The 14,873-nt window shown below is 35.4% G+C and overlaps 1 protein-coding gene across 2 annotated transcripts in view; it reads right to left on the reverse strand.

The window, feature by feature from the left end:
* Window positions 1-714: 714 nt before the first annotated feature.
* Window positions 715-14,873, reverse strand: part of LOC128505621 (metal transporter CNNM4-like) — a 30,418-nt gene continuing 16,259 nt past the window's right edge. Inside the window, exons 5-8 of one of the 2 annotated variants that reach the window (XM_053476145.1) lie at window positions 11,022-11,118; window positions 4,958-5,133; window positions 1,062-3,460; window positions 715-952 (exon numbers count right to left, since the gene is read on the reverse strand). In XM_053476145.1, coding sequence (XP_053332120.1) covers window positions 3,071-3,460; window positions 4,958-5,133; window positions 11,022-11,118 — 663 coding nt within the window. In that variant the 3' untranslated portion in view covers window positions 715-952; window positions 1,062-3,070. Of the gene's footprint in view, window positions 3,461-4,957; window positions 5,134-11,021; window positions 11,119-14,873 lie in introns of both variants that reach the window. The other variant, XM_053476146.1, reaches the window with a different exon arrangement.

Genomic DNA, 14,873 nt, shown 5'->3' on the forward strand with positions numbered 1-14,873 from the left:
GATTTGATTTAGATTTTTTTTTTGTTCATTCACTGCATTTGGTTCATTTATGAAAATAAATGTTTAACCCTTTCATTTTTGAAAGCATTCTTTTTCCACACCTGCCTAAAACTTTTGCACAGTACACTGTAAACCCAAATAAGTTGGCAAAATTTTCTTCAAATATCAGTTAAGTAATAATGTTTTCAATTTTAAGTAAACAGAACTATCATTTTTTGAGTTTGTTGTACTCATTCATATTAATCATTCTTTATTTGCATTATTGAGTAACCTAACTCATACTATTTAATAGTAATTATAATTTTTTTAGTTGTTGCAAATCAAAGAAATTGTTGTTGGTCTCAGGGAGCACTCTTCCCAGAATGTCACTACAATAGTGGCAGAACAGTCACAGGATCACACAATAAGTAGAGTGACTGAACTCTTAAATACTGGTAAACACTCGCTGACTGTATCAGACATCATAAAGCCCAAAAAGTTCATTTGATACTCAGAGTGAAGGATCAGCTCACCATCATGGATGGAATGCTATACATATTATCTACTAATAGATTGGAACTGGGAAGATAACACTCTCAAACATATTTCCTTATTTAGTGAAAATGCTACACTGATATTGTACAAGGGTAAAAAAACAAAAAAAACAAGTAGTTTATCAGGCCAAAGAAATAAAACAGAGGCGACACATTTTTATAGAGAAATAGATGTCTCAGATTTATTGTCATGTTCATGAGAACCCCTTCAGCAGCCCTTATAAAACACTTTGTGCACAATGCTTCAAACAGAGCAATCAAATAATAGTGGAAGTACAGTACATTTAAAACAAAAGCAGACATTAATGAACAATAATGAACTCTGCTTTGTACAATCTCTGAAAATGCCTTTGCTCTGCAAAAAAAAAAAAGGGAAGGCGCGGAGAGGTCACAATACCATACAGACGCTGTTGAAGAAACTGAAAAAAAAAAAAAAGAAACTGCTGTGATGAATTCACAGAAGGCAAATGAGAGACACTTATGCTTCTACAAATTTGAACGGTCAAAGGAACTGTGCTGATTTCTCACCGTTTCATGCATCAGCACACAGAATGCATGTCTACAAAGACTGATAAGTAAACCATGCACAATGATAAAATGTGCCCATAGCCTGCTGCTCCACTCAATAATAATCTTTAACCTTCAGGAGTGACAAACTGTAAAGCTGAGGATACATTAATGAAAAAGGCAAGTTAAAACAATCCCCTCCACAGTCTCTAACAAAAAGTTCCAACAAACATTAAAAACAGATTACCGGTTGGACCTCTAGCCCAAAGGAATTTCATTTCTTCTGAGCTGCGGGAGTATCTCATTCCACAACGCAGGGACCACAAAGTGCAACAATATTCTAACAGCAGAGATACAGGTCAAAGTGCAAAAAACTTTGGCCAATCCCTTTTTTTCTGTGGAAATAAATGAGTCCTTAAACCTTTAGTCAAAATAAGATATTATCATAACCAATATGCTCATGAAAACCTTCAATTACACTTTTTGGTTCAAATTATTCTACACGTGCAATTATCAACTGAGGTAAAGTATAAACCATTTTCTGTTTGTGCAATTAAATTATAACCAACCCGTTCAATAATCTATCTATCTATTGCTTTGCAGATGTCTTATAAAGACATCAAAACACTTATAAATAACTGACTGAAAATATTTAAAAATACACACCACCACCACAAAAACACCTATTTACCAAAAAAGTGCTGGACTTGGCTCCTTTGGATGTACCAGACTAACATTCAATTTACTTAAAGTAACATGTATGAACCAGTGGGCAACCCAGTGACATGACTGTTATGCATGCCCTACAATGTGTTATTAGACTCTCTTAAAGTAATGAGCAATAAGGATTTCAATGTTCTCCCATTGTCACAACAACTGACCATACTGTAATTCTGTGGAACACAAGTGAGGTTATGCTATTTACTAGGGCTGTAGTGTTATGATGCACAAATGTTAGAGCAAAGTTCACACTATGACTTATAACCTGTTCGCTGAACTTGTTACTGGTACATAGATATAATTGGAATCCTATGCTTTGGTACTGGACAATTTTGGTCAGGTTTATCCCCTCAAATGGACTAAATACAGCTGTGCCCTGATAAACTGATTTTTAATAAAGCATTAGGGGAAATTATACACACACAAACATTAATTTAGACACAAATAAATATTTTATAATTTACTAATATCTATATTCTATTTTTTACCTGCAATAGGCTGTGGTTGGTTCTGTTACATATCTCTACACTGCTTCAGGACTGAAAGTCATTCAATAAATAAAGTATTAAATATTTAGAATATTTGAAATGATTTGCATAACTAAATTTGACCTATTCAGGATAAACTGTGGCATGACAAGTGCGATTCTATTTTCCTTAGAAAGTACCAAGTCCACCATAGACCTGATAAACCGATGACTAACTGGTAAAGCTGATGCTCTCACTATTCAAAACAGAAAAAAAAATGACATACAAAGAGTTTGGTAAGGATTCCTAAAGGTTATAAAAAGTGCAATCATTTCTTATATAAATGTTACACAGTTATGTCATTCCAAAATGCCCAAGTGTCTCAGTGACATTTTTGTCATTGCATGCTACAAAAACACTTTCAAAAATATCTTAAAAAAAAAAAAAAAAAAAAAAAAAAGGAGGTGTGCATATGTTTTCACCATGCAATGTCTGGGCTCACAACATAAACAACAAAGTTCTATTAAGAATCCCACCAATGTTTCTTATGATCTAGTAATGAAATTTCTAAATCTTAAACTACACCTGCAGGACCTCTCTTGTGCTTTGCTATAGATGAATCCATTCTAGATTTCACTGAAATAACTGGCCATTGGAGAAAAAAGACTGCATGCAGGAAAGGCCTGAGGAAGATACAAAGCCCACTTCAAAGTTCATCCATATAAGTGCTTCTGTGTTACATTGCATATAGTTTGTAAATTGCCATGTACACATACAAATTTTTGTGGATAAGTTCGGTCCTCTCTGGAGCCTTGCACCAACCATGGCCCCCCATGCGCTTTGTCAGATCGTGCTTTCTGTTTGTGCGTGGCTGTGAGAGATGTTGTGGATGTTCAGGTGAGGTGTACAAGTCTGTGGCTGAGGGTGGTTGTTGGATCGTGAGTGAGGGCTAGAGTTAGTACTGGTGTTGAGATTTAAGTTGGAGTTAGAGTAGGACTGTGGTTGGGCAGCGCGTTGACTATTCAGGCTATTCCTGTCATTAAGCAGCGTTGTAGTCGTGTTTGTTTCCTCTCTGAGTGCTACGGCTGCTGCGCTGCAGGTCATTGAAGAATTGGGTGGAGTCAGGGATGGTGCAAGCATGCTGTCAAACTGAATGTGATTGCTCTGTGGGGACTGTGGTGTGCTGTCCAGTTTGGAGGCCAAAAGGCCCTTTTGGTACTGAGCACGGGTGACCTGGGAAAAATGGAAAAGAAGAAAGATAAATCAAAATTTATTCTTCTTCTCTCATGACTCAGAAGAAATCATGGCTTTACAAGATGTGGAGAAAATGAAGTAGGGGAGTGGAAAAAATATTGTATATAAACCTTTTGCTCCAATATGCTCTATTTAAAAAAAAAAAAATCATATAGGCTTCAGAAACATATCACTGTCCTAACTCTTCTGGTTACCAGTTCTCCAACTGACAAGTAAATCTAAATGTTTTTTCTTTATTGTACAAGAGGAATGCACAGTTAGTCTGGAGGGTTTATTAAATCAGAATGCAGATTTCAGTGCCTTACTTTGGTGTCAGTTTAATGCATCACCACCTTCACCGTATGTGAAATTTTTTTCCAGACTGAAAAAATACAAGTGAACACAAATCGGAAAGCTCTAACAACATAAATCTAACATTTTTTTTCCAGGAACATGAGTGTTCGTGTTATTTCCACATTCCGACTTAAAAGCACAACTCTGGGAAATAAGACCACTCGCTCTGATGGCAGCCAATAGCTTAAGCTAGTTAAGCTAAACACTTAAATTAAAATGCTTTAAGCTAGTGTGTGGCTGTATTTCACAGCAAGGGATTACGACAGCGAGACATGCAACAAACATCTTTCAGCAATTGCGTGTAAAGTGGGAAATATCAAACCTAATGAAACATTTGAGGACACGTGGTCAAAAATGAAGTCAAAAACAGAGGGTTGCACAGTGTTTAATAGATTGCGGTTCAGCTGGCAGTGGGTGTCCCTGGCAGACCAACCATAGAAAACGTGTCGTATTTCGCCAGATACAAATAAGGTTATATTTCTGCTAAAGAATTGCTGAAATTTAAAGCTTGTTTGTTTAATTATTGTACTTGGGTTAGGTAGAACGTAAATTTGTTGTATATACAATATACAGTACTTGTATTTATGCATATTTAAAACTTTGAATAAATTGTTTATTTTAAATATTTCATCTGATAAAAAGTCATTCTTTAATGTTATCCACATTATTCAAAAATAATTATTGGGTCAGGCACCATTTAGGCACTGATGCCATTTTAAAAGTATCGATTTGGCACCAATATCATTAAAAAACCCAAACAATACCCAACCCTAGTCACCAAATTTAGTCTAGGACAATCCGTAATTCTCAGATTATGAACGAATCACCTCTTATATGCATTTACAAAAGATATGTACACTGGCCAGCCTTTTGAGGTTCTAATAATTTATGAAATGTATGTTACATCAGATTCAGATGTCTGTACATAAAAACAGCTTTCATCATGCAATCCTTCAAAATCCTAAATTTTGTGCTTTGTGTCTCTCTCATCCCCCTTGGCTTGCTTTCCTTTTTTATAAGAGTAATTTTATTAATGGTTGAGGATGGATCACACTTGAAACTATAAATGAGAAAAGCTAAATCCTTAGCTCCCACAGATTATGGAAGTCAATTTACCACTTCTTAGAGTAAAATTACTCATACCTTAACAAACTGCAAGTCGCAGAGGGCACGCACATTGAAGTCTGGGACGTACTGGGATGTAGAGGTGCTGTTGAGCTGCAAGTTGCTACCACTGGTCGACAGTGAGTCCACTCTCTCTGTGCAGCTCAAGGAAGCAGAGCGATTTAGACCACTAAGGTGTGAAGGAGAACGAAACTCTGAAACAGCCAGAGAAAGCTAAGTCAGTTGAGATAAAAAGCTTGAGAATTTCCAAAAGATTTTACTGCCACACTCTTTTACACGTGTATAAGGTGGTAAATAATATTCACACATCAATCTCAAACACAAGTTAAAAAAGGACACACCAAACAACATAAAAAAAAAATCAGGAAACAATGATTGGATGATGATATGACATTACTGAGACAAATCAGTGGCACATGCTTATGATGATCAGCTCAACTTAGCTACATCATCTTCACTGCCGTGTGATTATGGTGACATCATTATAGTGACAGCTATAGGTTAATCCACTGGCTCCCTCTAGAGGTCTGTTAGTAACTGTTATTACCTACATTGCTACTGCAGTGCCATTTTTTTGGCCACACACAAGATATCATACAAAATCAGTCATGACCAAAGCAACAGGAACAGTTAGAAAGCAGACAAAAATAGTGACAAAAAATGTTTTAGCCACTTTTTTTCCTGTACGAGTTAAAATTTGAGAATATGTTGAATGTGCCATAATTTTTTTTACAGCCATACTGAATTCCATAGGAAAACACTTTACTGATTTGACTAATCATGAGAGGAATGACATGGTATAGGTTTACAATTGGGTTTGACTTGACACCATCAATTTTGGTGTAAGGTGTGGAGGGGTAAGGTGTGGCTGAGCATGTGATTAGGAAAGAAAAAACTGTGTAATGTTTTATTATTCAATAGTGATCAGTCCTTAAGTCAACAAGTCCAGCAAGTCACATCTTAACAATAATGCGTAAACATACACTGCCTGGCCCCCAGAAAATAGTCAAACATTTCATAAAGGTCAAATTATTTTATTATCCTGCGTCAAAAAAAAAAGAAAACTTTAAATGAATAGAATTGGGTTAAGAACTCTCCAATAGATATTTAAACCTTGGAATGATAGTGGTGCGCCATGAAAAAAATTTGGTCAGAAAAGAATCACTGAATGACTGTGATGGGAGCTTATTTAAATTAAGTGCATGAAGTGATGCACCCAGCATGCATAATGCCCACTGTACAGTACAAGCCTCTAGAGGCAGTGTCATGACTGGGTTTGCATTAGATAGTCAGATCTAGGCTCAGAAATGTTATATGGCAATAAAATAAAGTCAGTCAATGACCTGAATGTACTGAATGAAACTGTGAACTTTGAATTCTTGAAGCATTAGCAACCATTTTCACAGATAATAGATCCACCACCTGGTGTACCGTAATAAAAGCTGAAGGCAATCAAACAAAATTACTTGGTAACCTTCCCTTTTTTTTTATTGCACGGCAGTGATCTTATGTGATTAAAATATTTAAATTTAGTTTGGGTTATTTACTTCATACATTTGCCTTAAGACATCATGCTAGGTTTTACCTTCATGCAAGTTCTACCTTGCTAAGTGTGGGTTCCTTACAGTCAACATTATCATATTTTTGGATACAGTATATACCATAATGTTCAAATGGTCTAAAACAACAGGTGCAAAATTACCCATGAGGCAAAAGTTCCATCAGTAAACCAAGAGAACAGCATTCAAGTAGCAATAACCCTTCCTACCCGTAGGACATGGGTAACCAGATTTTAAAATAAAAGTAGACTGTAGCTTTACATTTGCTTGTGATACAGATGAAAGTCAAAATGTCAAAATTTAAAAGCCTTTCTCAACCACACCCATTTATATATATACAAACACACATACATACAGTACACACTACACACACACAGTATACACAGTACACACACATATACTGTAAATGGATAGATACTTTACTGTTCCTGAAGGAATTTTTAGATTTACTGTACAATTACTGTAACCTTGATACATATCTGAATATGTCTGATGTACTTGCTGAACAAGGGCTCAATGGAGGATGACCTAGGGAAAACTAACTTTCTTTGTTAGCCCAGCACGACTGCCCCACCCCTAGTTTCCATGTTAAGCGCTTTTCAGACAAGTGCTTCTTTTCATAACTTTTACTGAAATCTGAGGGGTTGGATTCATGTCTGAATGTGCTCAATCCATTAATAAAGACCCAGTAATCATTCTATGTCAACACTAGTAACTTTTATTGATCACCCTCAAACTACATGGATCATTCACCCTCCATCATGCACATGAGTACGATGTTAAAGTGACTGACCGATTAATTAATTAATTAATTAATTAATTAATTATCAGAGTGAGCTGGTTTTCAGTACTACTAATGAAGAATTTTGGGAACCTCCTGGGTGATGTTAAACCTTACTCAATGTATTATAGAGTCTTCCCAGATGGGAAAATGTTGTATACGTACTGTGGCTTTTACAGTACCACATGGTCTTAAAGCATGTCTGAATGAAACCGTAAGCAACATTTACATAAAGGTGAGTTATGCCTACATAACAAAAAGGCCTTTTTTTAGTGGACCCCTCAAATGTTATATATCCTATGTCTGAAAAGAGCTTTACATGCTTTACACCCCCTTCCCACCCAGGGTTAGCTCGCAGCATGCAGGGGTTTACCTGGAAAGCGCGAGAACAGAGAAAACCTCTTAAGTGAAAGGCGCCGTGGTGGAGGCAGCACCACAGAGGGGGACAGAGGGGAAGTGACAGCTGGGAGGGAGTCAGGAAGAAGAGATAAAGAAAATCTTTAAACAACTGGTCCAACACAAATAAAACCTTCAGCACTGGGTTTTTTTATATTCTGTCAATCTTGCATTAGACTGAATTAAATAATTATTTTCCTACAAGCATTTAAACACATTAAAATAAATATTTTATATAAAATGTATTATTTTATTATAAATTTACAGGGGTTGGACAATGAAACTGTTTTTAGACCACAATAATTCATTATTACAGTGTAGGGCCTCCTTTTGCTGCCAATACAGCATCAATTCATCTTGGGAATGACGGATACAAGGCTTGCACAGTGGCCTGAGGGATTTTGAGCCATTTTTCTTGCAGAATAGTGGCCAGGTAACTACGTGATGCTGGTGGAGGAAAATGCTTCCTGACTAGCTCCTCCAAAACACCTCGAAGTGGCTCAAAAATATTTAGATCTGGTGACTGTGCAGGCCATGGGAGATGTTCGATTTTACTTTCATGTTCATCAAACCACTCTGTCACCAGTCTTTCTGTGTGTATTGGTTCATTATCATCATCCTGATACATGGCACCACCTTCAGGATACAATGTTTGAACCACTGGGTGCACATGGTCCTCCAGAATGGTTAATTAGTCCTTGGCAGTGACGCGCCAATCTAGCACATGTATTGGGCCTAGGGTATGCCATGATATTGTAGACCAAACCATCACTGTTTCAACCCCATGCTTCACTCTGGGCAGTCTGGGTGGTACGCCTCCAGGCTGGTCAAATTTAGCCATGAAACCTTCAACACTAAATTGACCAGTGTTTCAGTTTCACTGTCCAACCCCTGTATTTTAGGCCTTCAAGTTTGCTGAGTTCTGTTTACTGCTACAGTTCCACGTAACAAATGTTAAATTAAAATCTCTTGAATGGTGAACTCTTTCAGCGCCAATCATATTAAAAACTGTGTCCGTTCCTATTGTGGTGATCATGTCCGTTATCTCCTTTTCATTTTAGAGAAACTGGCTAGTGATGCTTTGGCAAAATGCCTTTTTTTCCATTTTTTTACACACACCCAGAGTGAATGAGTGCAGTTGCTGTTTGTCATAAATCAGGTGTGCTGTTACACTAAGGTAGTTATGGGCACTTACTGATGTCCAGTGGTCTCTAGTAAGTAAAATAAGAGTAGTTTCGGCCAACTAACTTTTGTAGCCTTTTTAGTGTCATAGATGTACTCTTGCAAAAATAATTTCCCCTTGAATGTGGCCCAAACTCTGGTTTCAATCAAAAAATGCTCCCATACAGAAGTTATGTGATTTTTCCTCAGTCATCTTATTATCCGCATTTAACAAATGGTACTGAATTAAAATTTCTAGACTAATCACATGCATTAACGCATTAATATATTGACAGCCCTAATTAATATATTACAATTGGCAACAAATGCTCATTTTTTCAATGATAATTATCTAATTTATTGTCTTAAGGAATTTATTTTTAATACTGTATGAGTAAAGCTAAAAATTCTAATGGTAACAACTATTAAAAACATTTTAAAGGGATAAAAATAACATTTAGGGCCTACCTCTTTTTTTTTTTTTTTTTTTAAGTTAAGCCTTTATTTTTCACATATACATTACAGTGAAATTCCTTCTTTGCAAGAATGATAGAGCAGATAGGGTTAAGGGCCTTGCTCAAGGGCCCAACAGTGGCAACCTGGTGGAGGTGGGAATCGAACCACCGATCTTCCGATCAGTAACTCAGTGCCTTAGCCCTCTGAGCCACCTCTTTTTCTTCCTCATCATATGTGCAATATCTGTATATAGAATTATGTTTAGCGTGAAACTAAGAGAATATCTGTATATAGATTTTTTTCCTTTCATCCTGTATATAACTGTAAGCAACTGTAACCAAGTATAAGCAATTACCCTCTAAGATTAATAAAGTTTTTTGAATCTTGAATCTTAAAAGGCAGAACACATAAATGATAACATAAAAACATCTAAATCATATGCTGTGCACATAAAAGCAACACACTCAAGCAAATGCTCAGACACACACTTAGACAAATGCTCTGCACATAAAACACCTGAAGTGAAGTCTCATACATACTTGACTGACATTCAAAAGAGACAGCTTAAAAAAAACTTGTAATTTGAGATTCAAAAAAGTTTTTATGATAGCGAAATGTCCAACTTCTGAAAATATTAATTGATGCACTCAATACTTGGATGGGGCTCCTTTAGCACAAATTACTGTATCTGTGTGGTAGGGCATGGCGGCAATCAGCATGTGGGACAGCTGAGGTGCTTTAATAGCAGTCTTCATTTCACCAGTATTGTTGGGTCAGGTTTTTCTTGTCTTCTTGTTGACAATACCCTATAGTTTCTCTATGGGTTCAGGTCAGACAAGTTGTCTGACCAATCAAACACATTAATATGCAACCTAGTTAGTGGTTTTCATTTTTGCACTGTAGGCAGAAGTCCTGCTGGGAAAGGAAATTGGTATGTTCATAATGCTTAACTGACAGATGAATGCATGAATGCTTCAAAATTTTCTGGTAGATGGTAAACTTTAGACTTGATAAAAAACAGTGGACCAAAACCAGCAGATGAGACAGCATGCCAAATAGTCACCAACTGTAGAAACTTCACACTGGACTGCATCTCCACTCTTCCTCTAGACTCTGGAATGTTTCAGAGCTGTTTCTTCTTAACCCAGATAAGATGCTTCTGATGTTTCTGATTTAAGAGGCGTTTGATACTAGGAATGCAACAATTGTAGGCCATTTCTTGAAGATGTCCTTGTGTACCTTATGTAGCACTCCCAAGGTCTCATTGGCTTTGCTTGACAATCTTCTTAAGGCCTGCACTCATCTCTGTTGCACCTTTTTCTTATCACATATTTCCCCTTCAGGTAACCTTACATGAATATGGAAGCCCTTCCATCAATGACCTGTGACTAATCCTTCTCAAAGGGGGTGTTGAGGATTGTCTTCTGGCCAAATGTCATCGCCACACTGGTACTAAACTATACTGGTAGAAAGTGACTTTGGGTTTGGATGCACTTGCAGCCATGAGAATAAAACTCACATTTGAGAACAAGTTACACGCAACCTTAATTATGAAATCTTGTTCCTGGCTTGCAATAGCATGTTTCTTGCATGGAGGGCAAAGTTTCACAAGCTTATATACTGTAGTTTTGACAAACCAGTTGAACTATAAAAGAAGTGTTTGCTGTTCCTTTTACAGTATAAAAAACAAAACAATAAGGAATAAGATGTTAATGTCACAAATACTCACCCAAGGATGATGTGGTTAATGCCATGACTCCATAATAAGAAAAGGGACCAGTCTCAAACTTCATATTTTCATTGCCTGCCTCCACTTCCACCCGACCCTGAACAAGACAGGGGAAAAAAGGGGGGAAAAAAAGACATCAGTACTGTGTCAAGATTTTTTGGTTGACTAAGAGGACAAAACTGCACGTTAGCAATTAATATGTCAAATATTACAGAATCACTGATATCTTCCAATTTACTAACATAGATTTTTGATTGAGTCCAAAAACTCATCTACCTTAAACATATTGCTCACAGTGTACAATGTACAGTATATAAGACTTTTTATCAAGATCTTTGACAATTTCGATAACATTTTATAGATTATTAAGTACAGCTTAATCAGAATAGTTTATGGATAGAGCAACATCCATAAATTTGGGTAATTAGTAATTAGTAGTATTTAAATGCTACATATAATGTGAAGCTTGGCCTCATACAAGTTGCTTCTGTGCATGAATGTTTTCTGTTTAATGCATGCTGTTCACTGGTTTCGCCCATGTTAATTGCTTAATTGAAATACATCAATATTGTGCATGGTACTGAATTAGTACACACAACATTAAAATTTGACAAAATAATAATAGAAGTTGGCAGAGCTAGCATAGTTTGTTTGCAATTGTATTAGCAATGACATTCAGTTATATTACATGTAGCTTTTAATATTTCTCAATTTTGCATGTTTTATTTGAAAAAAGTGGTAGTTTTAAGTAATACGTGACTTTTAGATTTATATTGACATTTGATTGAAGACTTTACAAGATAATTTGCACTTGTTTAAATTCTTTGGTGCACTAGAAGTCACTCATTTATGTCAGGTAATTGTTACAAGTTATTATAATCAATTTTACAATTACATTTAAATATTACTTTTTTTCAAAAAAGTTGCACATTTTCATTTCATTGAACACCTGTAGATTTGTTTACGGCACACATTCACCACGGTATTGTGTCAGTAACCTTAGGCAACATTACATCATTTTTTTTCCACCCAAAGTTGCATTAATCTTGGGCAAACATCTTGTATTCATGAGAAGAGTCGAACCACTACATACTGTCTTCTCCAGCACATATAAAAGACATTCACATTTTAAAGACTTTCAGGTTTTTTGTCCAGGCAGTGTACATACATTTTAATAATTTTTAGTTAGACTTAAAGTTGTGAAACATCCAATAAACTAGTTTCTGTCTTTGCCTGCATTATAGAAGAAATAAAACACCCCAATGTACTGTATTTACTTGAAGCCCATCAGGCTTTACCTATTTGGGTCCCTCTGTTATGGTCAAGAAATAAATAAATTTAAAAAAATCTCAAATAATGCCATTTTCATATGGTGCAAAAAAAACCTACATCAAGTTATACTGTACATACTGTACAGAGTTTAGATATAGTTTAGGTCTAGGTGCACGATCACTACTAAACCTAAAGGTCAGCCTAATTAAAGTTTATACTTGAATGGATTATTGGTGACCCTAAGTCTATATTACTTCTGAAGGCATCTAAAATAATAAATAATAGCATGGTCGATTTACAGATATTTATGGACATGATTATATAGTTAATCTACTGTGTCTAAATGTTTGATAAATATTCAGTTCACATCATTTAAAAACATGCTAAAGGGTATAACTTAAATTTCACAAAATATGAGATTATTGGTATTAATAATATAATTGCATTTAAATAATAATAATGCATTATTGTTATTATTATTATTATTATTATTATTATTATTATTTAAATATCACATACAGTAAGTTTAATATCAAAGTGAGTTTTAGTAATGGACAAAAATGCCACATGCAAATAAATGAAAAATAAGTAAAATTGTAACAATAAGATAGAATAAAATGTGTTACATTAAATAGATTTTTTAAAACAGAATTTTTTTGTGTATGGGACCCTAAACAAAGGTATATCCATGTTGATGAAACTGACTAGAGTTTTATTAAAATAGCCTTGCCTACTTTCAGAGTATATGACACAAACCACCTGAATGATGTTGGAGCAGTAATTCTAGTATTAAGAAACCAGATCACAGCATGAATAGTGAATATGCAGTCAGCAGACCACACATGCACGCAACAAAGGTGTTAGTGTCTTAAGCCTAATTTTCTTTGCATCTCCTTGCCCCATTTTAAAGGTTCTGTTTTTAATTAATAATTTTTTTAACCATGACCATTCTATTTCATTCGCCTTTTGTTAGATTCTGATTTAATGCTAATGTTTTAAACATGGATATTTATTAGTTGTTAAATATTATTTATTTACCATATAAGATGAAATTGACATTCAACATTGAAACACCCAAGATATCTACTAAGATCAATTTGTATTGATCAATCGGCCGCCAATCACTTAAATTTTACAGATCAGGTGGTGCTAACTGCTCAAACTTTTAAACCGATACTATTGTGTTGAAAATCCTTGAATCGGCAGTCACGTCAACATGCAGTTACAGTAACAGTCTGGTAATATTACCATGTCTCTTTAAAATTTAGCAAATTTGCAATATACAAAGTTTATGTATGACCTGCTCAGCTCAATCTTATAAGTCGACCCTCACTTCAATACCTATAGCATGAGCCCTCAAAAAGCTTGAGTAAAAATGCTAAAGTCATTATCACACAAATAATAATGAATAGAGAAATAAAGACTGGTTCCTAGCTCTGGCTAAGGCAGCCTGGACTTACCTTACCACTCCATTAAAGCAGGCTCACAGTGAGCAAATATTCAGCATTCTGGATGATAAATGGAATAGACTTTGCCTATGCAAGTATGCATAATTGTGATATATATATATATATATATATATATATATATATATATATATATATATATCTATATAAAAATAAAGCAGCTTGCTTTTGATGCTTACTACTAATGAGTAATAATTGAGTAAATGAGTAGTAATGAGGAAATAATTAATTACTTCACGAGTAATTGGGCAATTGGCTTGTGAAATACAAAGTGACTAATGTCCAGTGTTGGTGGACATTACTTTTTAAAATACCTAATTACATTACAAAATTACTGTCTTTAAAAAGTAATTATTTACATAACAGTAACTAGTTAAAGTACTTTTCCATTGCAGAAAAGGAAGAAAAGGTTAAATTGTTTGAATTGGGGGCCAGGGGTAGCTCAGTGGATAAGGCATTGGACTACGGTTCGGAAGATCCCAGGTTCAAACTCCACAACCACCAAGTTGCCACTGTTGGGCGTTTAAGAAAGGCCCTTAGCCCTCAATTGCTCAGATGTATAATGAGATAAAAATGGAAGTCGCTCTGGATAAGAGCATCTGCAAAATGCCTAAATGAAAATGAAATGTAAATGTGAATAACGGATTACATTTTTGAAAAATTAACTAAATACCTGAGTACTTAAATGGGGGACCTAACGCATTAGATTACTCGTTACATCAAAGTACTCTAATGCGTTACTTTAATGTGTTACTTTGTAAACACCCAACACTGCTAATGTCTGTTTATTTAAAAATGTTCGTTGCAGAGTATCGTTGGGTTATTCATTTTTATAATCGATTGGGTGATTCTGGTTTCCGCGATTAAAGATCAGCCCCAAAAACTCTGATTGAAGCACCCATAATGTCTACTTTAAATCAAAATGCTCTACCCATAACCTCTTGTTAACGGTTCAGTTGGATAGTTAAGATTTTCTTCTCTGTCTTTCCAACAGCTGGCATAGTACTGCAAATAAACCATATTTTCTATTGACCAAAGTTCCTAGGGATGTCCTGTCCTACCACAAAAAGAGTCAGACATGGATCATGAAGTCATATCCTGGTCTAAGACCATA

This window comes from Clarias gariepinus, chromosome 17 (genome assembly GCF_024256425.1).
Source record: "Clarias gariepinus isolate MV-2021 ecotype Netherlands chromosome 17, CGAR_prim_01v2, whole genome shotgun sequence".
Lineage (NCBI taxonomy): Eukaryota > Metazoa > Chordata > Actinopteri > Siluriformes > Clariidae > Clarias > Clarias gariepinus.